The 23,058-nt window shown below is 43.4% G+C and overlaps 2 protein-coding genes across 18 annotated transcripts; one reads left to right on the top strand and one right to left on the bottom strand.

Moving 5' to 3' along the window:
- The first annotated feature begins 204 nt into the window (after nucleotides 1-204).
- On the top strand, nucleotides 205-23,058 carry LOC139830676 (uncharacterized). 17 transcript variants are annotated; one of them, XR_011743760.1, is made up of 7 exons: nucleotides 205-467; nucleotides 600-703; nucleotides 7,959-8,085; nucleotides 20,609-20,668; nucleotides 21,165-21,241; nucleotides 21,840-21,944; nucleotides 22,354-23,058. XR_011743760.1 is itself a non-coding variant. In XM_071819290.1 (6 exons), exons 3-6 carry the CDS (start codon nucleotides 7,970-7,972, stop codon nucleotides 22,408-22,410), a joined length of 321 nt encoding a protein of 106 aa, XP_071675391.1. In that variant the 5' UTR covers nucleotides 206-467; nucleotides 600-703; nucleotides 7,959-7,969; the 3' UTR covers nucleotides 22,411-22,977. The 17 variants fall into 17 exon arrangements, 3 of the variants coding, with proteins under 3 accessions (XP_071675391.1, XP_071675389.1, XP_071675390.1); XR_011743761.1 differs by having other exon boundaries at nucleotides 21,835-21,944; XR_011743755.1 differs by having other exon boundaries at nucleotides 206-467; nucleotides 20,609-21,241; nucleotides 21,835-21,944; nucleotides 22,354-22,977.
- Nucleotides 17,649-20,525, bottom strand: LOC127347778 (uncharacterized). Its single transcript, XM_071819611.1, has 3 exons — nucleotides 20,520-20,525; nucleotides 19,821-20,367; nucleotides 17,649-18,223 (listed from the first exon to the last, which is right to left on the bottom strand). The coding sequence occupies exons 1-3, from the start codon at nucleotides 20,523-20,525 to the stop codon at nucleotides 17,976-17,978; spliced, it is 801 nt and encodes a 266-aa protein (XP_071675712.1). The 3' UTR covers nucleotides 17,649-17,975.

Here is a 23,058-nt window from a genome sequence, read left to right as displayed (position 1 = left end):
ATCTAGACACTAAATAATAATAGATATATCCAAATTTTTATAAATCTTCGACATATTTCGTGGGATGGATGGAGTATTCAAAATTAAATTCACAAGGTGAGAATTTGTATATATATATATATACAGTTAGATAGACATACACAAATAGTCAAATAGTGGAGGATGGACTACATCACCGAGTCAGTGTAGAAATAAAAAGTTCTTGATACACATTAAAATCAAGAAGAATACTTTGTGGCACCCCTTTGCCTACATTACACGTGTGAGTCCCCAATCCTCACAGTCCAACTTCCGACTATTTGGTTCTCCAACTGTGTTGTCCAAATCTGTGAGGTGAGGCGCTCTCTATTACCAAATCGCCGCCGTTCTCGCTATTGTCCGTCGCCTAGGACCAGTGCGTGAGGTGCTGCTGCTGTAGGTGGATGTCCTTGCGACCTAGCTCCCGGTGAGCCAAGGAAATTTTGATGGTAAATTTATTCGGCAAAGACTCCAATCTGGATTCATTTATTTCTTGCCTAGGATCCCCAATCTTGGTAGCTCCGGCAGCCAGGGGCTTTACGGCCAGGCAGCTGACGGTAAGCATTATGTTGTTTTTGCAGTTTTGCATCGGAGTGTCCATTGGTCTGGGAGGCTACTATTTGGAGGAGATTAAGGTGTTGGTGCGTATTGTGGGTTGGACTCGTGAGGACATGGTCCTAAATTGGTATGAGCTGCTCTGAGCTTTCTTTGATTTTCCAGTTCCTAGGTCGAACTATTTGGTTATCTTGCAATTTTTTCAGTTCCCAGATACACATATGTTATTCCATATTTATGTTGATCCAAATTAGTAGTACTTCATTGTTTGCTGAAGCTTAAAAGTATTATAATTACTCCCTCCATTCCATGAAGGTTGTTTGAATTTCGATAAATCTCAGACAACCTTTATAGGACGGAGGGTCTCATGATTTCGAATTCCAGGAAATTTAGGCTATTTAAGAACTCTTTTCAATATAACATGTTGACATCTTCACTTAAGGTAATGCTTTGCACACTGTGTCATAGCTATGATAATTTTGTCCTCTCCTTCTAGTTGGTCCATGATATATTCATTACTTTTCCTGACAATTTCGTTTCTTGGACATAAAATTGCTCTTTCTTCCAAGAAATCTTGGTCACGATATCTTTGCCGCAAATTTCGATAGGTGCATTCCACTATTGTTTTCCTTGGGTCACTTCCCTTATTTAGTAGTATGCACTTGGTATTTTAATTCATTCCTCGCCTTCTGGTGATGTGGTTGTTCCATTCCCAATATTCAAAATCAAGTTGGCAAAATCTTTTAACTGTGTTTTCTCTATCTCGTTTTCTGTCATGCTAGTTAGTCTCGTGTTCTTTGTGAGTTTTAATATTTCGAAGTGTTTCCAGAGATAGGACCTTTTAATGGATGTGTTGACCATGTTGTGCCTTCTCCCCTTTGGTAGAACAGCGAGAATCTAGCGAAAGTCCCCTCCTAGAACCACTGTCATGCCGCCGAATGGGTTTTTGCTATTGTTTTCATTCTTACGCCTTAGTATATTTCTCAGTGTTCTGTCAAGCGCAGAACGGGGAGAGTCTAGCGAAAGTCCCCTCCTGGAACCACCGTCATGCCACCGAATGGTTTTTTGCTACTGTTTTCATTCTTATGCCTTAGTATATCTCTCAAGGTTCTATCAAGCGCCTCAAAACATATCTTATTTTCCATTGGAGCCTCATCACATAGAATAAGTGCTATTTTATTTATTAGCTCTGCCAAGTGTGTGCCTTGCTTGACTCTTCAGTATGTATTAGAGGGATATGGAACCTTGAGTGTGATGTCCTACCTTCCTGGAGAAGTAGCGCCGCAACTCCACATGATGCCACTGCTAGGACTATCTTTTCTTTGGAAGGCAATTTTGTTGTGATTGGTTTCCATAGGTATATCTTTCCAGTACCACCGTATCCATCCACAAAATTCTGTTTTCCCAAATTCTTGTCTACTGATTCTATTATGTTGTCAAATGCATTCTGATGTTTTGAGTTGAGATTATGAAATATTCCTAGATGTTCATCTTTTAGCTCATGTTTGTTGTAGTTCATCTATTCATTGAGTAGCATGTTTCCAAGTTCTTTTAGGCCTGAAAAGTTTACCAGTTCTATTCTCGGGTATTCCTTAAGGGTCTTTCTAGCCTCTATCATGATCTTTTCTATTTATAGCAATGCATTGTCTTTCTTTTGTTTTTCCGTTGGGCGCAGCATAGTATAGTTCAGTAATTTTTTCTCTGTCTGTACTCCATGTCTTCACTTAGAACTTCCCAACATGTTCCCCACAAAGTTTTTGGATCTTTAACCTCACAGTGGCATAAAATGGTTGTGAAAAGTTGTTGTAGCTGATTTCCAGTTGCCCAGCTTGATGCCTCATTGATGCAGTCAATCCACTCTTTGTCATCATCAAGAAACCCTAATGCTTCCTTGTATGATGTGTGGACCACTCCATTAACAGTCCCGATGTCTTTGAAAGATGTGCATCCTTTGACCTTTGAATACATTACTTCCCCCTGCTCTATGTATCTGCCCCCATTACGCCTTCTATATACTGGGTATCCGTCTTCATCTATGGTTTTATTTCTGTTGAAGACTTCAGGAAATTTATTATGCATGTGTTATCAACCATCTATGGTGAGTTTTGTATTGGCCATCAAGAAGTTCTCAACAGCTGCATATCCTTCTGGATCAACTTCCTTGTTTGGGATTTCTGCACTTGTTATCTTATCTACCTGGTCTGATTCGTACTGCTTTTCCTCTTTATCAAGAAATATTACTATGTGGGCGTGTGGGAGGCCTCTTTTTTGGAACTCTATTGTGTATATAACTGCAATTAAGACAGTAGTTGTTAGTTGATTTATATAGCAATATATTCAGCAATTTAGTAGTGTAAGTTGGAGATCATTACTTGCGAGCGTGTAAGCATAGACCAATTGTTGGCTTGTTGTTCCCTACACTCCTGGTTCTTTCTTCATATCAGAAAATTTCTCCGCATCGTTCACACTTGCAAGTCGGTTTTCTGAAGTTCCAAATTTTCATATCCATACTTTTTGGTGACCTATTTAATATTTAGCATCATCTTTTACATTATTATTGTTCCATGCCTGAATATGTAATTTGTGCAACTTGAAATATTTTACCTCTTTCTCTTGGGAGCTTTTCTAGCACTTCGTCTACATTGGTTGGATGCTCAACTTTTTTTTTACGACTTGGTCTCGCTTTTGTACCTTTTTCCATTGAATGACTTTCCATGTGTAATGTTGACGCAAAAGTAAAAGTGCTAATTTCTTAAGAATGGAGGAATACCATAATATGATAAAATATGTGGAGAACTGCCTCTCTTGGTTCAGAGTTTGTTCATTAGGCACAATAGTGCATTCTGGTACACATCTCCATGTACTACTATAGGCCTTTCCCTTTTTCTTGTCCTGAATTTTCTTTATCCTCGTCATTTTGACTCCTTCTCTGTATTGACATGAGTAATCTCAAAAAATTCAGGTTTTTTGCTGAATAGTATTATTTGTCTAGTTAATGAACGGTTAAAAAAATAGTCTACTGAATTGTAGTTGTGGCAATCATGTGATATCATGTTTACTTTTGTTCACATAATTAATGCTCTATCTGCTTGCTAGGAAATTTAACGTCAAGGACACGGGAGCCATGATATTATGGTAACATGTATAATTAATGCTCTATTTGCATGCTAGGACATTTACCATCAAGGACGCGGCCACCTGTGTTTCGATATTATTGTAACATGTCACTGCTAGGTAGCATGTGAAAAATCAAAATATCACTGCCCTAAAATTGTTAGGATTAGTAACATAATAATTACCTTGACAAATTTATTGGTTTTGAGCATCTTGGCCGTTTTCTCATATGTCTTGCTATGCGCCTCGCCTTTTTTCTTCATCGAGTATTCCTGTACAACATTGAAAGAATAAATATAAAATTTTATTTTTATGAGAATATCAAGCTATAGAAATCACATATATAGTTAGTACAAAATATTCTGAGATGAATCGTCCAAATTTAATGATTTTGCCTGAAGTTGTAAAAATCGCATGCGTATGAACTTTAAATTGTGGCAAACACATCGCCGTATATTTTTGGATCTTGGCCCTTCTTTTCTGCAAGATGTTATAGAAGAAGAAAATAGTCCAAACTGAATGATTGCAATCAAAGCTGTAAAAATTGCATTGATCTAGCAAGATGTATTTAGATTGATAGAACGGAGATTCACCTAATCTTTGGGATGTACAGGTTTTGCGTGCGTTGGATGTTGAGCTGATCTTTGGGAAACAGGGAGCCGCCAGAAAAGCGCTTGACTTGCTGCAACTTATCGCCGTATATTTTTGGATCTTGGTCCTTCTTTTCTGCAAGATGTTAGAGAAGAAGAAAATAGTCCAAACTAAATGATTGTAATCAAAGCTGTAAAAATTGCATTGATCTAGCTAGCTGTATTTAGATTGATAGAACGGAGATTCACCTAATCTTTGGGAAGTACAGGTTTTGCGTCCGTCGGATGTTGAGCTGATCTTTGGGAAACAGGAAGCCGCCAGAAAAGCGCTTGACTTGCTGCAACTTGCAAGGCCAAAAGGATTGTCAATTCGTCGGATATTGACGTTGCTCTATCAGAAACGGCCGAAAAGGCACCTGAATTGCTGCAAGGCCAAAAGCATCGACGAAAATTTATCTGACCTCGAGGATAATCTCTGGTAAGCAGGAAGCCGACGCCGGGGATATGTGGAAACATATGTTGATGTTCATCTCTAGGAAGAAGGAAGTAGAAATCCAGGATATGTGAAAAGGGTCTCCGCCTACGTATAGATGACCTGCTGTTTGTAAAAAAAATCTGGGATACGCATATGCAAGATGCCTATGTTGCTAACCACGTGATCTTATTGGACTCTTATTTAATTGGACTCTTATATTTCTATCATGAGGAGCGTGAGGAGTCCTGGAAGGCCGAGGAGTCGTGACATGTTAGTCACGTTGTACAATCTGTCAATTCGCGTTTGTAATCAAAGCTGTAAAAATTGCATTGATCTAGCTAGCTGTATTTAGATTGATAGAACGGAGATTCACCTAATCTTTGGGAAGTACAGGTTTTGCGTCCGTCGGATGTTGAGCTGATCTTTAGGAAACAGGAAGCCGCCAGAAAAGCGCTTGACTTGCTGCAACTTGCAAGGCCAAAAGGATTATCAATTCATCGGATATTGACGTTGCTCTATCAGAAACGGCCGAAAAGGCACCTGAATGCGTTTGTAATCAAAGCTGTAAAAATTGCATTGATCTAGCTAGCTGTATTTAGATTGATAGAACGGAGATTCACCTAATCTTTGGGAAGTACAGATTTTGCGTCCGTCGGATGTTGAGTTGATCTTTGGGAAACAGGAAGCCGCCAGAAAAGCGCTTGACTTGCTGCAACTTGCAAGGCCAAAAGGATTGTCAATTCGTCGGATATTGACGTTGCTCTATCAGAAATGGCCGAAAAGGCACCTGAATTGCTGCAAGGCCAAAAGCATCGATGAAAATTTACCTGACCTCGAGGATAATCTCTGGGAAGCAGGAAGCCGACGCCGGGGATACGTGGAAACATATGTTGATATTCATCTCTAGGAAGAAGGAAGTAGAAATCCAGGATATGTGAAAAGGGTCTCCAGGAGTTACGTATAGATGACCTATAGATGACCTGCTGTTTGTAAAAAAAAATTCTGGGATACGCATATGCAAGATGCCTATGTTGCTAACCACGTGATCTTATTGGACTCTTATTTAATTGGACTCTTATATTTCTATCATGAGGAGCGTGAGGAGTCCTGAAAGGCCGAGGAGTCGTGACATGTTAGTCACGTTGTACAATATGTCAATTCGCGTTTACAATCTATTAACTAAATCGTGGCCTTTAAATAATAGATCTAATGGTTAATATAATTTAGGTGATGTGGGTCAACCTAATGCCTCAGAAAACTCCCTTATTTTACTTTTAGGAGTCGTGACATGTTAGTCACGTTGTACAATATGTCAATTTGCGTTTACAATCTATTAACTAAATCGTGGCCTTTAAATAATAGATCTAATGGTTAATATAATTTAGGTGATGTGGGTCAACCTAATGCCTCAGAAAACTCCCTTATTTTACTTTTAGTATATAATAGATAGATAGATAGATTATGCTGATGAATAGCGCATCTGAACACAACAACAACATTGTTCTTTTGTCTCATCGTTTAATTACATGCTCAACCATATTTCACTTCATATTTTTCATCTAAAATGACACTTCAAATAACAGTGTCCTTATACTGTTAGAGCAACTGTAACAGAACCCGTAAACCTCGCCGGAACCGAACTTTTCTGGCGGATTTACGGGTTCGGGCCGAATGTGTCGCAAATCAGTGACCGAAAAGCTGGGCCGCCCCGTAAAATAAGTTCAGGGGCCCGAACAAATCTCCGAACAGCCCCTATTAAAAGGGTTCACGGAGGGGAGTTCGGGTCGCAAACCTTCCTCTCCCTCCGCCGCCGCCAAGCACCATCTCCGGCGAGCAATCCAGCGAGCACCAGCCAGCAATCCACCGGCCGACGGAAGGCGATGGCGTCCCGAGGCGGCTCCGCAGGCCGTGGCGCCGGATTGGGCGGCGACGACTCGCCGCCGCGTCTGCCCGTCTTCCGCACCGACGCGGAGCGGCGCAAATGGAACCGGTCGGAGGGCGCGCGCAAGCGCAGCGCCCGCCGGTGGACGAACTGGGGGCTCACGCCCCCAGGGAAGCTCGCAAGGTACGGCAACACCGGCGAGGGCTCCTCGTCCGGCAAGTCAAGCCGCGCACCGCGGCTCCCCGTCGCAGACAGCAGCGACGACGACGACCTCGTCCCCGCACGGTCGCCCACCTTCTCCCCCGGGGACTATGTCCACGGCAGCGACGAGGAGGACGCCGTCCTCGCGCAGACCAAGGCCATCAGCGCGGCGGAGGCTCGCCAGCGTTTCCGCCGGGAGGAGGCGGAAGCCGTCCGCCTCGTCCGTGAATACGAGGCGGCCCGCCGGGAGGCCCGTGTCCGCCGCGTCAAGCTCGAAATAGTCGAGCTTGACGCCGACGACGCGTGAAGCTCATCCTCGACAGCGTCGGCATCTTCTGCCGCCGACACGCTGCGCCACCACCGGCACCGCCGCGCGCGTAGGCCACTTTATAGGCCGCATTTTGCTTAGCTTAAGTAGCGCTCGCCGGTGTACCAGTACTATAGGTTTAATTTTACGAACAATGTATGTTCTGATGCTCAATCGGAGCATCAATTTGATGTCGAACTATGATCATCGCCGAATTTACCCGCGCCCTTTCAAATTCTGCTTTTCAGTTCCAGTTTTACGGTTTCTATTCTGCGCCACTGCCAAATTCGCACGAACTATCGTTTTCGGAAAACTGAAAACCACTTTCTGAATTTGCACTTTTTCGGGCTCTGTTAGAGATGCTCTTATACATGTTCTATTTTCGTAGAGTCTTCTGGTCTGTTCCAGAAGTTAGAAAGACTCTGGCTGGACTGTGTTTCTAAACTCTTCTATTTTAAGCTCTGATTTCTTGTTTGGGTTAAACATGTAGAAATAGGAAGTAACTACCCAACCCGTGGTGTAATTTGTATTTTGTTGCAAAATGCAAAATTGCCTCCTTACATTTGGGGAAAGACTTACTGTAGTACTATATTTTATTTTAACTGGTTTATCTATCCATTAATTAGAAGAATAGCCATGTTGGTTTTGTATTCCACATATTTCTGTCAGATGCATTCAGAGGTGCTGAATTCCATCCAGATCATCTAGGCTGAATTTGTCACGCCAGTGCACTGCAAGTCCTAAAAATATATATAAACCAAATGTTAGAGCTTTTGTTGTAAATTCAGATGATTGAGTTCTGCAGCGGGGTGATAGGTCTGGGGATAATGGAGCCCTCGGTTTCACGGATGAGGACGGTGTCAGTCATGCGTTCGCGGCTCTGGCAAAGTGTGCGACCATGGGTGCTAAATAGGGAGGGGCGCGGTCTCCTGCGTCAAATCAGGTAATTTTCCTTCTTTTTTCAATTTTTTTGAGTATTTCATTTTAATGGCAATGCTGGTTCGGTGCTAGGATAGGAGCTCTGTTTTAGGTACTTAAATATCGGTTTCGACTTGCTTTCTTCCATTTATATTTTATTCATCGAGAACTGAATGAAATGTGTAGACATGTTAGGGGTAACGAATGAATCTCCACAATCCCCTAATTTGCCTACATATCCGTCATCCTGTAGATCAGTGGGATATTGAGTGTACCACATATTTATCTATGTTTACTGCCATACAATGAACTTCAGACTTGAGATTAGGCAGGGAGGTAGTGATGCGTATTTCTCTAGATTATGCTGGCATATTCGTACTCCTTTGATATCAGCATTCCCCCGCTTTATAAGAAATATTTTCTCAGGTAATACTACAACCTTGTATATATCAGAACTTCTTCACTAAATTATTAATTTTGTTACAAGTTTTTGGGTGATTGGCATTTTTAATAACCGTTCATCTGCCCCCATCTAACGGTGATAATTAGACGGAACCAAACTGACGGAACCAAAATTGCGGGACCGGAACCAAATTCAGTGGGACCGGAACCTGATATATATTTTGCGAATATTATAAAAAACAACCGTCCTTTTCAGCGGCCAAATCATCCGATGATAATACACAAATCTTAAAGCAACAAAAATTGATCATATATGCTCGTATCTTGAAGCTCGTACTATTCTCACCAAAAAAAACTACTCCGTAGAACTGATTTATCTCTCTCGCTCTCTCATCCGCTCTGGCTCCCATCTCTCGCTCTCTCTCATCTCTCACACTCTCTGGATAAGACATAAGAGCGACGGAGGAGAGCCAGATACCTTCCGGCGACGGCGGCGAGCTCCGTGATGGAGGGGAGGGGTCAGCGTCGGAGCTCTGCCCAGCGACGGAGGAGAGGCCATGGCCCTTCCGGCGAGCTCCGCGATAGAGGGGAGTGTCAGGATCCAGAGGAGTCCATGACGATAACTTGAGAAAGGGGAAGGAAGGAAGAGCTCTCGAGGCTCAGATCTACAGGAACTACTTGCAGGAGAAGAAAGAACTTAGGAATAACATTTAGATTTTTCTATTGCTTGATCCACCCATCCACCCCACTTGCCCTTTATATCGAAAGGCAAGCTCAAGCAGTAGCAATTACAACTTAAACATGTCATTAACTTAAGCTTAACAGGAAGATAACGCTGTGGAATCTGAACCGTTGATTTGGTAGGTTGCATCACAGCCATTGCCTCATACTGACGAAACTGAAGATAGCTGGGTCCTGACAGGGCCTCCCCCTTGAGCCAAGACTTCCAGGCTTGAATTATGGGAAAGTTTCTTGGATGAAGGATGCGTCTTCCCAGGTGGCCTCGTCCGTTATCATCGTATCCCAGTGAATGAGCCATTGGGGTACTGCCACATCGTAATCACCCTCAGAGCGTGGTACTTGACGTCTCTGCAAGATAGCCAAAGGTGTGAGTTTTACCTTTCCATCTGCTGTTACTGAAGGAAGCTTGGGATGGGGAATGGCGTTCTGTCCGATATGTTTCTTGAGCTGATTCACATGGAACACATCGTGGATCTTTGCTTCTGATGGTAGTTGCAGCTGGTAGGAGACTGTCCATACCATTTGGAAGACAACTTCAGTGCATTGTTACGACCAAGAGCAGTTTCCCGATAGGGTTGCATCTTCAGGTAGACGAAATCACCAATGATGAACGAACGCTCAGTTCTCTTTGCATCCGCATACTTCTTCATGCGTTTTTGAGCTAGTGTCAAGTTTTTTCTGGAGCAGTTGCAGCATATTGTCTCGTTCCAGTGTGTTGTTTGTATTGTCACTAGTTGGAGCACAGGGAGCCGGAATCTGCTGTAGTAGGGGAGGTGGATACTCATATAATGCTTGGAATGGGGTCATCTGAATAGCAGATTGATATGAGCAGTTGTACCACCATTCAGCCGCAGCCAACCAGTCACACCATTTCTTTGGCTGTTGAAAAACCATGCACCTCAAGTATTGTTCGAGACATTGGTTGACTCGTTCAGTTTTCCCGTCAGATTCCGGGTGGTGAGATGTGCTATAGTTTAATTGAGTATTAAAGGCAGCAAAGATATCCTTCCAAAGTTGGCTTGTGAAGATTTTATCCCTGTCACTAACAATGCTAGCAGGAGGCCCATGCAATTTGATAATATTTTCCATGAATAAGTCTGCAACCTTCTGGACAGAATAAGGATGGGATAAAGGGATAAAATGAGCATACTTTGTTAGTCGATCCACCACTACCAAGATAACATCCTTTCCTCTTGATTTAGGTAAGCCTTCGACGAAATCCATGCTGATATCTGTCCATTTCTGTGTAGGAATGGGCAAGGGATGGAGCAACCCAGGGTAAGCAACCTTTTCGGACTTGGATATTTGGCAAGTTGGACAAGCAGCAATTTTATCCGTGATGTACTGCTTCATGTTTGGCCAATAGAATGCTTGTTGCATTTTGTGTACTGTCACTTTAATGCCAGAGTGTCCTCCAAATAATGAAGAATGAAAGGTGTGGAATATCTTCTCCCTGAGATTACTTGTAGCTCCAATATGAATTCTGCCTTTGTAGCGAAGGATACCTGATTGCAGGGTATAGTTGGAGTGGCTGTTGGGGTTGAGAGTGAGTTCTTGAAGGAGTTTGATGCATTGTTCATCATCAACATAGGATTCATTGACTTCCTGTAACCATGTGGGAACAGAGACAGATAGAGAGCAACACTGATCTACTTCTGTAGTCTTCCCCAGAGTGTCTTCTGTGTCTCTGATACGCGTACAGCACGTGTCCGTTGGGAACCCCAAGAGGAAGGTGTGATGCGTACAGCGGCAAGTTTTCCCTCAGTAAGAAACCAAGGTTTATCGAACCAGTAGGAGCCAAGAAGCACGTTGAAGGTTGATGGCGGCGAGATGTAGTGCGGCGCAACACCAGGGATTCCGGCGCCAACGTGGAACCTGCACAACACAACCAAAGTACTTTGCCCCAACGAAACAGTGAGGTTGTCAATCTCACCGGCTTGCTGTAACAAAGGATTAGATGTATAGTGTGGATGATGATTGTTTGCAGAGAACAGTAGAACAAGTATTGCAGTAGATTGTATTCGATGTTAAGAATGGACCGGGGTCCACAGTTCACTAGTGGTGTCTCTCCCATAAGATAAATAGCATGTTGGATGAACAAATTACAGTTGGGCAATTGACAAATAGAGAGGGCATGACAATGCACATACATGATATGATGAGTATTGTGAGATTTAATTGGGCATTACGACAAAGTACATAGACCGCTATCCAGCATGCATCTATGCCTAAAAAGTCCACCTTCAGGTTATCATCCGAACCCCTTCCAGTATTAAGTTGCAAACAACAGACAATTGCATTAAGTATGGTGCGTAATGTAATCAATAACTACATCCTCGGACATAGCATCAATGTTTTATCCCTAGTGGCAACAGCACATCCACAACCTTAGAACTTTCTCACATCGTCCTGCATTTAATGGAGGCATGAACCCACTATCGATCATAAATACTCCCTCTTGGAGTTAAGAGTAAAAACTTGGCCAGAGCCTCTACTAATAACGGAGAGCATGCAAGATCATAAACAACACATAGGTAATAGATTGATAATCAACATAACATAGTATTCTCTATCCATCGGATCCCAACAAACACAACATATAGCATTACAGATAGATGATCTTGATCATGTTAGGCAGCTCACAAGACCCGACAATGAAGCATAATGAGAAGAAGACAACCATCTAGCTACTGCTATGGACCCATAGTCCAGGGGTGAACTACTCACTCATCACTCCGGAGGCGACCATGGCGGTGAAGAGTCCTCCGGGAGATGATTCCCCTCTCCGGCAGGGTGCCGAAGGCGATCTCCTGAATCCCCCGAGATGGGATTGGCGGCGGCGGCGTCTCTGGAAGGTTTTCCGTATCGTGGCTCTCCGTACTGGGGGTTTCGCGATGAAGACTATATGTAGGCGGAAGGGCAGGTCAGGAGGCGTCACGGGGGCCCCACACGCTAGGGCCGCGCGGGCCCCCCTGGGCCGCGCCGCCCTAGTGTGGCGGCGCCCCATGGCCCCACTTCATCTTCCTTTCGGTCTTCTGGAAGCTTCGTGTGAAAATAGGCCCCTGGGCGTTGATTTCGTCCAATTCCGAGAATATTTCCTTACTAGGATTTCTGAAACCAAAAACAGCAGAAACAAAGAATCGGCTCTTCGGCATCTCGTTAATAGGTTAGTGCCGGAAAATGCATAAATATGACATAAAGTATGCATAAAACATGTAGATATCATCAATAATGTGGCATGGAACATAAGAAATTATCGATACGTCGGAGACGTATCAGCATCCCCAAGCTTAGTTTCTGCTCGTCCCGAGCAGGTAAACGATAACAAAGATAATTTCTGGAGTGACATGCCATCATAACCTTGATCATACTATTGTAAGCATATGTAGTGAATGCAGCGATCAAAACAATGTAAATGATATGAGTAAACAAATGAATCATATAGCAAAGACTTTTCATGAATAGTACTTCAAGACAAGCATCAATAAGTCTTGCATAAGAGTTAGCTCATAAAGCAACAATTCAAAGTAAAGGTATTGAAGCAACATAAAGGAAGATGAAGTTTCAGCGGTTGCTTTCAACTTATAACATGTATATCTCATGGATAATTGTCAATGCAAAGTAATATAACAAGTGCAATATGCAAGTATGTAGGAATCAATGCACAGTTCACACAAGTGTTTGCTTCTTGAGGTGGAGAGAAATAGGTGAACTGACTCAACATAAAAGTAGAAGAAAAGCCCTTCGCAGAGGGAAGCATTGATTGCTATATTTGTGCTAGAGCTTTGAATTTGAAAACAAGAAACAATTTTGTCAACGGTAGTAATAAAGCATATGTGTTATGTAAATTATATCTTACAAGTTGCAAGCCTCATGCATAGTATACTAATAGTGCCCGCACCTTGTCCTAATTAGCTCGGATTACCTGGATTATCATTGCAATGCATATGTTTTAACCAAGTGTCACAAAGGGGTACCTCTATGCCGCCTGTACAAAGGTCTAAGGAGAAAGCTCGCATCGGATTTCTCGCTATTGATTATTCTCAACTTAGACATCCATACCGGGACAACATAGACAACAAATAATGGACTCCTTTTTTATGCATAAGCATTCAACAATTATTAATTTTCTCATATGAGATTGAGGATGTTTGTCCAAAACTGAAACTTCCACCATGGATCATGGCTTTAGTTAGTGGCCCAATGTTCTTCTCTAACATTATGCATGCTCTAACCATTCTAGCGGTAAATCTCCCTTACTTCAGACAAGACGGACATGCATAGCAACTCACATGATATTCAACAAAGAGTAGTTGATGGCGTCCCCAGGAACATGGTTATCGCACAACAAGCAACTTAATAAAAGATAAAGTACATAAGTACATATTCAATACCATAATAGTTTTTAGGCTATTTGTCCCATGAGCTATATATTGCAAAGGTGAAGAATGGAAATTTTAAAGGTAGCACTCAAGCAATTTACTTTGGAATGGCGGAGAAATACCATGTAGTAGGTAGGTATGGTGGACACAAATGGCATAGTGGTTGGCTCAAGGATTTTGGATGCATGAGAAGTATTCCCTCTCGATACAAGGTTTAGGCTAGCAAGGTTTATTTGAAACAAACACAAGGATAGCGGTGCAACAAAACTCACATAAAAGACATATTGTAAACATTATAAGACTCTACACCGTCTTTCTTGTTGTTCAAACTCAATACTAGAAATTATCTAGACCTTAGAGAGACCAATTATGCAAACCAAATTTTAGCAAGCTCTATGTATTTCTTCATTAATGGGTGCAAAGTATATGATGCAAGAGCTTAAACATGAGCACAACAATTGCCAAGTATCACATTATCCAAGACATTTTAGCAATTACTACATGTAGCATTTCCCGATTCCAACCATATAACAATTTAACGAAGAAGAAACTTTCGCCATGAATATTATGAGTAAAGCCTAAGGACATATTTGTCCATATGCAACAGCGGAGCGTGTCTCTCTCCCACACAAAGAATGCTAGGATCCATTTTATTCAAACAAAACAAAAACAAAAACAAAAACAAACCGACGCTCCAAGCAAAGTACATAAGATGTGATGGAATAAAAATATAGTTTCACTAGAGGAACCTGATAATGTTGTCGATGAAGAAGGGGATGCCTTGGGCATCCCCAAGCTTAGACGCTTGAGTCTTCTTGAAATATGCAGGGGTGAACCACCGGGGCATCCCCAAGCTTAGAGCTTTCACTCTCCTTGATCATATTGTATCATCTCCCTCTCTTGATCCTTGAAAACTTCCTCTACACCAAACTCAAAACAACTCATTAGAGGGTTAGTGCACAATTAAAATTTACATGTTCAGAGGTGACATAATCATTATTAACACTTCTGGACATTGCACAAAGCTACTGAAAGTCAATGGAATCGAAAAATCCATCAAGCATAGCAAAACAGGCAATGCGAAATAAAAGGCAGAATCTGTCAAAACAGAATAGTTCGTAAAGATGAATTTTGTTGAGGCACCAGACTTGCTCAAATGAAAATGCTCAAACTGAATGAAAGTTGCGCACATATCTGAGGATCACCCACGTAAATTGGCATAATTTTCTGAGCTACCTACAGAGAATTTGGCCCAGATTCGTGACAGCAAAGAAATCTGTTTCTGCGCAGTAATCCAAATCTAGTATGAACCTTACTATCAACGACTTTACTTGGCACAACAATGCACAAAACTAAGATAAGGAGAGGTTGCTACAGTATTAACAACTTCCAAGACTCAAATATAAAACAAAAGTACTGTAGTAAAAACATGGGTTGTCTCCCACAAGCGCTTTTCTTTAACGCCTTTCAGCTAGGCGCAGAAAGTGTATATCAAGTATTATCAAGAGACGAAGTGTCAACATGAGCTAGACCCCAGCAAACTCGCTGTTCTTCTGTGATGCCAACTAAGCTGAACAGGTCTTCACATTCCAATATCCATGCCCTTGGATTATCTCCCTGAAAGGTTGGCATTTCTACATGTGGCGTGCGCATCTGAGGTTCCCCATTGTGGTTTGAATGGTTGGCAAAACTAGTATGAGGGTGGTTGTTGGTGTTGGCGAATCGATTTTTTGGCTGCTCTTGGAGAGGGTGGTTGTTGTATGATGGGTTTTGGAGTTGTTGCTGGTATGGGTGTTGGTAGGGAGGTGGTTGGAAGGGAGGGTGGTATTGCGGTTGGTATTGTGGTGGGTATTGTGGTTGGGCTTGGTAGTATGGCTGGTATTGTGGCTGGAATTGGTTGTAGCTGGTAATGTATGGGATGGGTTGCTGGTAGTAGTGTGGTTGGGTTGAAGGGTTTGTGTATTGGTGAGTTTGTTGCTGGTAGGAAGAGGCAGTGGTTGTTGTGACGAGTGGGTCGGTGTAGGTGGTCGTTTGGGCATTCTGTCGAATAGGTTGTGTGGAGGGTGGGAGGGGTAATTGGTCTGGAGTCAATTTGCCCAACTTCGGCGGGAATGGTGGTGGCTGGGAAGGATTCGGTGTGGCTATGGGCGTTGGAACCTCAGGGATGGGGGAAAGGGCACACTTGTGATTGGAGGTGGTGTAGTGAACTCACTGGTGTTGTGTGGGACTTGAGAAGAAGTGGTGTTCGTACCTTCCGGCGGCGCGAATCGCGCCATGCTTGACTGCATATTGGCCATCATCATGGTCATCTGTTCCATCTGGCCTTGAAGGGAATTGAGCGCTGCTGTTGATTCCGCTTGATGCCGATCCAGACGGCGACCCACAGAACGGGCATCGCGCTGCGCGCGCTGGCGAGCGCGTTCCTGTGCCTGTTCCGCGTCGGTTGTCGTGGCCGAGTGGAGGAGGGCGTGGGCATCGTCCCTCGGCTCGCGAGAAGAGGAACGGGAGTGGGTACTCGGTGGCATGGTCGCTGTGCTCCAGCAGATCGAGGGAAGGGAAGGGAGGGAAAAGACGCCACCGGTGCGGGGTGGCCGGAGAATCGTAGGCTCTGGTACCAAGATGTCAGGATCCAGAGGAGTCCATGACGATAACTTGAGAAAGGGGAAGGAAGGAAGAGCTCTCGAGGCTCAGATCTACAGGAACTACTTGCAGGAGAAGAAATAACTTAGGAAAAACATTTAGATTTTTCTATTGCTTGATCCACCCATCCACCCCACTTGCCCTTTATATCGAAAGGCAAGCTCAAGCAGTAGCAATTACAACTTAAACATGTCATTAACTTAAGCTTAACAGGAAGATAACGCTGTGGAGTCTGAACCGTTGATTTGGTAGGTTGCATCACAGCCATTGTCTCATACTGACGAAACTGAAGATAGCTGGGTCCTGACAGGGAGGGGGCCGCGTCGGAGCTCTGCCCAGCGACGGAGGAGAGGCCATGGCCCTTCCGGCGAGCTCCGCGATAGAGGGGAGGGGGCCGCGTCGGAGGGTAGGGTGACGGAGGGGAGGGGACGGCGACGGACTGAAGCGGCTGAGGCAACGCCCACGGAGGTCTCCCGTCGATCTCCGCGACGGAGGGCAGCGCGGGGTGTGGAGAGGACGGCGGAGGCGCCCGGCGTCCACGGAGGTCTGTCCCTTCGATCTCCGCGACGGAGGGCAGCGCGGGGTGGAGGGGACGGCGGAGGCGCCCGGCGTCCACGGAGGTCTCTCCCGTCGATCTCCGCGACGGAGGGCAACGCGGGGTGGAGGGGACGGCGGAGGCTCCCGGCTATGGGAGGAGCGGCGGCGCGGGGTACCGGAAGTTGCCGTACCCCCGAGGCCTGGGCAGGTTGGCAGGGAGGAGGCCTACTCCTCGTATCTTGCCAAGGCGTCAGCCATGCCCCCTCGTCCTCGCACATCGGGGGTTGCTGGTGCTTCTGCGCTAGCCTGCCATCTCGGCGTTGGTCGAGGCCAGCGTGGGGAGGAGCGACGGCTTCGGCGGTCGAGGCCAGCGAGGGGAGGAGCGGCGGCTGTGACGTTGAGCATGACCATCGAGGGGATGAGCGGTGGCGACGATTTTTGGGTTTCGGCTACCATATCCTGTAAGTATGTTCTCTCTCGCTGAAGCTCTTCATGGCTAGCACGCGGTACTGCATACGTTTTTTCAGTATTCTTTGCGGCTATGTTTCTAGGATCATATCACCATCAAAATGCATTCATACTGTAGTTCGGGCAATTGGAGTTCAGGAAATAACACCATAAAAACACTACTTCCATCTACTCCATGATATTATAGTTCAGGAAATGGAGTACTGATATCTCTGCTTTGTATTGCGAGTTTCCAAGTTGTATGCTAGTTATTCAGAGCATCTGGTACATGTGATTAGTACTCCTGCATTCAGTGTTTAGTGGCCATGCTCTGTTTTGGTAACAAAATATTGAGTTGGTAACAAAATATGTAAACCATCTGCTCAACATTTTTAGCTTACCTTCAAGTTTGTCGATCCCGTGTAGCTATGCAATAATGGACAGGAAACTTCTGCCTCTTTCTTGTGCATTGTTAGATTTATGAGCTGTACTCTCATAGCTACAACTGTAACATCGTTCCCATATAGTATCAATAACTCTAGATTAGAAGAAAAAAATTATAAGCCTTCTGCATCGCAAGAGAGCTCTCTCCAGTAAAGAACCTCTCATCAACAAAGAGGAAAGGGAAAAAAAGCAGTAGAAAACAAGGCTGGCAAATGACTACTACATGAGGTAGTGCCATCTATACGGCATTCTATCGTCCAAAACCCAGAGTTGCCAGTGGCCAGATGCCCAGATATTCAGCTGCCTCAATCACGAATCACGACTACTGCGACTTCTCCTGTGGAACGCCTGGAGCTTCTTTTAGTGCTGTGCCCTTTTCTTGGTGATTTGTGTGCAGTGGAATAGCGCCCTTCAAGATAGGGATCGTCATACGATTGCTTCCTGCTCCTTTTGTGGTCATTGTACCTGTCAGTGGACTTGCTGCCTTGAGGACTCTTGCTGGCGCCTGCATCAGTATATTCTGAATGCCAATCAGAACATCCAGGCTCCACACTTTCACGCCGTTCAGATCTGTGTTTGTTAGAACATAGCAAAATTCAGTAACATCACCAACATGCAAATTTAGGATACAGCAGCAGATCAAAGTTCAGGACGTCTTCAATAAAGTGAAACCAACTGAGTGGATCATCCCCTCTTGCCTCAAGACTGAATTCTGGGAGAATTACATCAAAGAACATGCATTCTCTCACGGGTCCAGGAGTAGCCAGCGTGTCAACTTGTCAAGTAAAACTTTTAAAGAGAAACAGGAATCTTTTAACACTTGGACGAAAACTTACAAAAGAATTAAATCAATCATTGGGCACAGCAGACTAAACCTATCAGCCAAACTCCACAGAACAGAAATATAAGAGCGATGAAATTATTCATAGGTTTCTCTTTGGCCACGAAATAGCACTGCAATTTTGCAACAGCCGTCGGTTCTTGCAGTTGTCAAGCATCTCACCTCAGGGATTTGCAATTTCTCGATTTTTTCAACCATTGTTACACATACTGGATAACTTGTCACACCTGATAATATTCATCCACACTTGAAAGAATCTTATAAGCAAGTACTAACAGAGAAGACACAGTTACTCCCATGGTTCAACTACCAACTTAATGAAGAGGCAAGGTAACCAGAGAAAGAAAACAAAACATTTGGATATCACAGATTCAACTAGTACGAATTGTCACAAAGAATAATGCTGGCAAGTCTGGAACACAACAACAATGTACAGAATGTTCAGAGTCAGATGGACCACCATCTGATTGTTCAACCTCTTGATGGTAGGACAAAAATCTTCTAGTGACAGCAGATTGTTTCATCATGAAGGGATTGGCTTTTCCATACAAAATGTACAATAATTTTCAGAAACTTTATCTTAGCACCTATTTGTGGCTATCTTACTAACTAGTACAGTCAGGATTGGCTCGTTGGATAGAAACGGCACAAGTCAAAACTCAAAAGCATGAATCACCTACTGGCAGCATGTCGTGTGCCTCTGTGGCCTGACCAAAGGAGAAAAGGAGAACATACAAAGAAATGTAGAATGTTTACTGCAGGCAGAAAAAATGATCAGTTTATTTAAGGCACCCTAACACTTACTGAGAGTTTCATAGTATGACTCCAGGCACATGCAAATTTTGGAGAAGTATCTGGAGAGCTTGTCATAACTGATAAGTAAAATTTGTCCAAGTCTTCCAAATCATCTTATAAACAAGACCAAGTCTGTCATCACATAGTTATTATCACACATTCAGTTACCCATTGTGAAGCTAAACACAAGCAGTTAGACAATGAAATGCTGAAAGTATGGAAGATCGCAATCTAGAAATGTTCAGAAGCACGGTTTAATCTAGAACATGCCTGAACCGCAGTGCTAGATGTAAAGAGAACGAGTATACAATATATTATTCTCTATTTTGAGAAAATGTGGCAGACAGATAGGGAATTTATATGTGTGAGATTTCTCAAAATAACAAATACATCCCAGGTTCTAGCAAAATATCAAAGCATCCAAACATCAATCATGTGGACGTTTTCATAAACAATATATGGAATGATAGCTCAAAGTGTTCAGGTCGAAATTGTTAAAGACAAGAGAATAATTTACGAATCGGAGCTTACCGACGTCCACAGAACCGATGCTCCCGGCGATCCCAGCGACGCCCCGGCCGATTCCCGCTACCGAGGGGATGGGCCCGTGACTCCCCCGGCGATCCCCGTGACGGAGGGGAGGGGGCGGCGACGGAGATGACAGGGCAGTGAATCTCCAGGCGATCCCCGCGACGGAGGAAGGGGCGGCGGCTCTCGGCTGCGGCGGACAAGACGGGTCCCGCGACGGGAGCAGGGCGTGGCGGCTCGCGGCGGAGAAGAGGGGGTGTCGACGCTCGACGGAGAGGCCGGAGCTGTGAGTCCCGCGACGGGGGGAGGGGCGGCGGCTCGTGGTGGCGCCTCGCGGATGCGACGAAGGAGATGGGGGTGCGACGGAAGGGCCGGGGCCGTCAGTCCACGCGGCGGAGGCTGCGGGCCGGCAGAGGCTGCGGGGCGGCGGCGGAGGCTGCGGGGCGGCGGCGACTGTCGCTCGGGAAGAACATGACTCGTGACTCTGTTTTGTTCTGATTTGGCCCGCAGCTTTTGATTTTGGTTTGATAATGATTTGATGAGTTGGAGTCTAAAATGTTCGTTCAGGACTATCGTAGCATTATAGAAGTTACAGAAAAGTTATCACTGATTTAATCCACGGTCACGAAAAATTAGATTAGACGGAACCACAATTCGATAAGACGGAACCAAAGTTCCGTGCCAATCACCGTAAAAGAGCACCTCCATTCTATTTTCCTTTGCATGAATTATTGTGGCCAGAGCTAGAAGATAATATCAAAAGATAATTGATTTGCAATTATGCAATGCAGAGACGGGAGGCTGCAGGGCGCTGCCTCCTCCAACCCCATCGCTCATCGGCGCACACTGCGGTAAATTAATACAACGACGCAGACGTGCCAAAATATGTGATTTTTTCATGTGATTTTTTTCCATACTCTAAAATTATTTATTTTCTCTAAATACATTTGCACCAATGGGTTCAGTTCTCCTTGAAATACAATGGCTACCACTTGAGTACTCAGCGAAGCATGGTCGCTGACGGTCGTAATTTTAACAGTAGCTAATTATACTAAATATTTAGTATTTCAGTTTCTTTGTGAATTAGTTTAGCATAATTAGTGGAAGGTCAAACCAGAATCTTGCTCTTAGCGCTGGTAAATGTTGGCGCTTTCTGGTTTGAACCATAGAGCAAGTTGGGATGTGTCCTTTTCTCTACAAAAGTTACTTGCAGCTATATGCTCAAATTTAATTATTTTTACGTGTTGCAAATTCTTCAGGTACTAAAAAAGAATTAGTTATGTTGATTAAAGAAAGCACAATTTAGTTATCTTCTACATTGTAGATTGTATATTCTTTTGTTAGCAGAAAGATGGAAATGCAGATTAAGTGGATCTGCTCGCAGTTTTGGGCATGGACCTCATCTATAAGATAAGGATTTAAAGGTCTAACTCGAATCTTGGTTATTTTTTAGTATGTACTTTCCTTTCATAGTTTTGAGTTTTAGATCTAAAGGTGATTGAAACTGTATATAAGTCTCTTACCTAAAGGTGGTTGCACACATATTATCTTGAATTACTTGGTGCCCACGCTTCACCATTCATGGTGCCGCATGTGTTGTTGTTTAATGATGTCAAATATTCCCAGTTCATGTTAATTTTCACATGTTTATGCTGATCAATCAAAAGTCTATGATTAAGTTTCAGAGGCCATTTGAATATTTCTTCATCACATGGCATGTACCTGATGGTAGGTATCATTTTATTCTATGTTGTGTGCACAAATTCATAGCCTCATAGGAATTGATGGTTAGAGCAATTTAAACCTCCATCATGGTTAGAGCAAGGATGACACATATAAACCTCCATCGTTTATTAGCTTTTGAGTTGGATCTTTTTTCAACCTCGCCCGAAAATTAGGGAACTGAAATGAAGCTTTTACAAAGAAAATTGTTGCTGTGATTTATCTAAATTGCCAGCATTGCTATGTGACACTGTTCATTTATTCTTTCCTTGAAACTCATGCACATTGCCAACAGAGCAGATCATTCTTCTCCCCAAAGCGTTGGACGTCATAGAAGTATGCAGATATATGTTCAAATGGAGCAGCGCTTCATCAATATGCAGGTGATGGCAACAATGTATATAGGTATACACTTAAGAATTATGTATCGTCGGTCTGGGCATTATATAAGATGTTGAGGTTTATCAGTCCAGTATGATTCTGCTATTTATCCTTTTAGACTGAATTTATTATTTTTTTACATTTCAAATTGAAATGAATAGTACCAGTAGAAGTCATAGTTGGATTATCATATATATTTAGTCATTTTACACCTTTTTTTGACGTTTGATGCACAATACCGATTATATTGCCCCCTGAATTATGTTTCTTGCCATGCAGTTTTATAAAGGAATTGAAGTATAATTTTTTTTAGGTCTACTAATATAAAGAAAGTTTCTGCTAGATGTTTGATGCACTATAATTGTACTGATTTTTATTGACGTTTGATGCACTATAATTCTACTAATTTTTCTTTTGGTCTACTAATATCCAGTGGGTGCCTGTCCATGATAATATTGCACTTCTACATCCTCTCGTCATGCTCAGATAGACAATGTTGTGTTTGAGGAGGACCTGATTGTCTCACCCAAGCGCCGCCGTCAGTTACCTGTTCCTGAACCGGAACCTGTGACAACCGTGGCTCCTCTCCCTCGTAGCACTCGCTCTAAGAGGTATCAAGGTTTCAATCAGCCATTGGTCAGTGACAAACCAAGGAGAAAGTCACATGTTAAACACAGGCGTGTTCCTGGGAAGACAGTGACAACAACTACAAGACAGATGAAAGTTTCTGAAGATGCTGCGACTGAAGACCAACCCTGAAGCCTACTCCTGTCACGTTTCTGCAACATATTGGCGATGTAGTGTGTGGCATTCCAACCTGCTGTTGATTAGCTCTTGGCGCCTCGATCTGAAGATGCAGTGCCAGAAATTGAAGAACCGGCTCCAGTTGCTTGAATTTCTTAATGCTACGAATAAAATATATCTATGTAAGTGTGTCAGACTTATCGTGTTATGTTTCCAGAACATTTGTGTTTTATCTCCATGTAATGGTTTTGAAGATCTTTAGTGAATCTTGGTTTTTCTTCTATTGGTTCTATGGACCATAGATCCTGGCTTATCTTATTCGTGGACCATAAGTGAATGGCTGTTAAAAAGGAGACAAAAAAAAAGGAAGTTTTGATCATTGCTTCATCAGAAA

This window comes from Lolium perenne, chromosome 4 (genome assembly GCF_019359855.2).
Source record: "Lolium perenne isolate Kyuss_39 chromosome 4, Kyuss_2.0, whole genome shotgun sequence".
NCBI lineage: Eukaryota > Viridiplantae > Streptophyta > Magnoliopsida > Poales > Poaceae > Lolium > Lolium perenne.
Note: the sequence above shows the minus strand (reverse complement) of the source record. Positions and strands in the feature narration are given on the sequence as shown.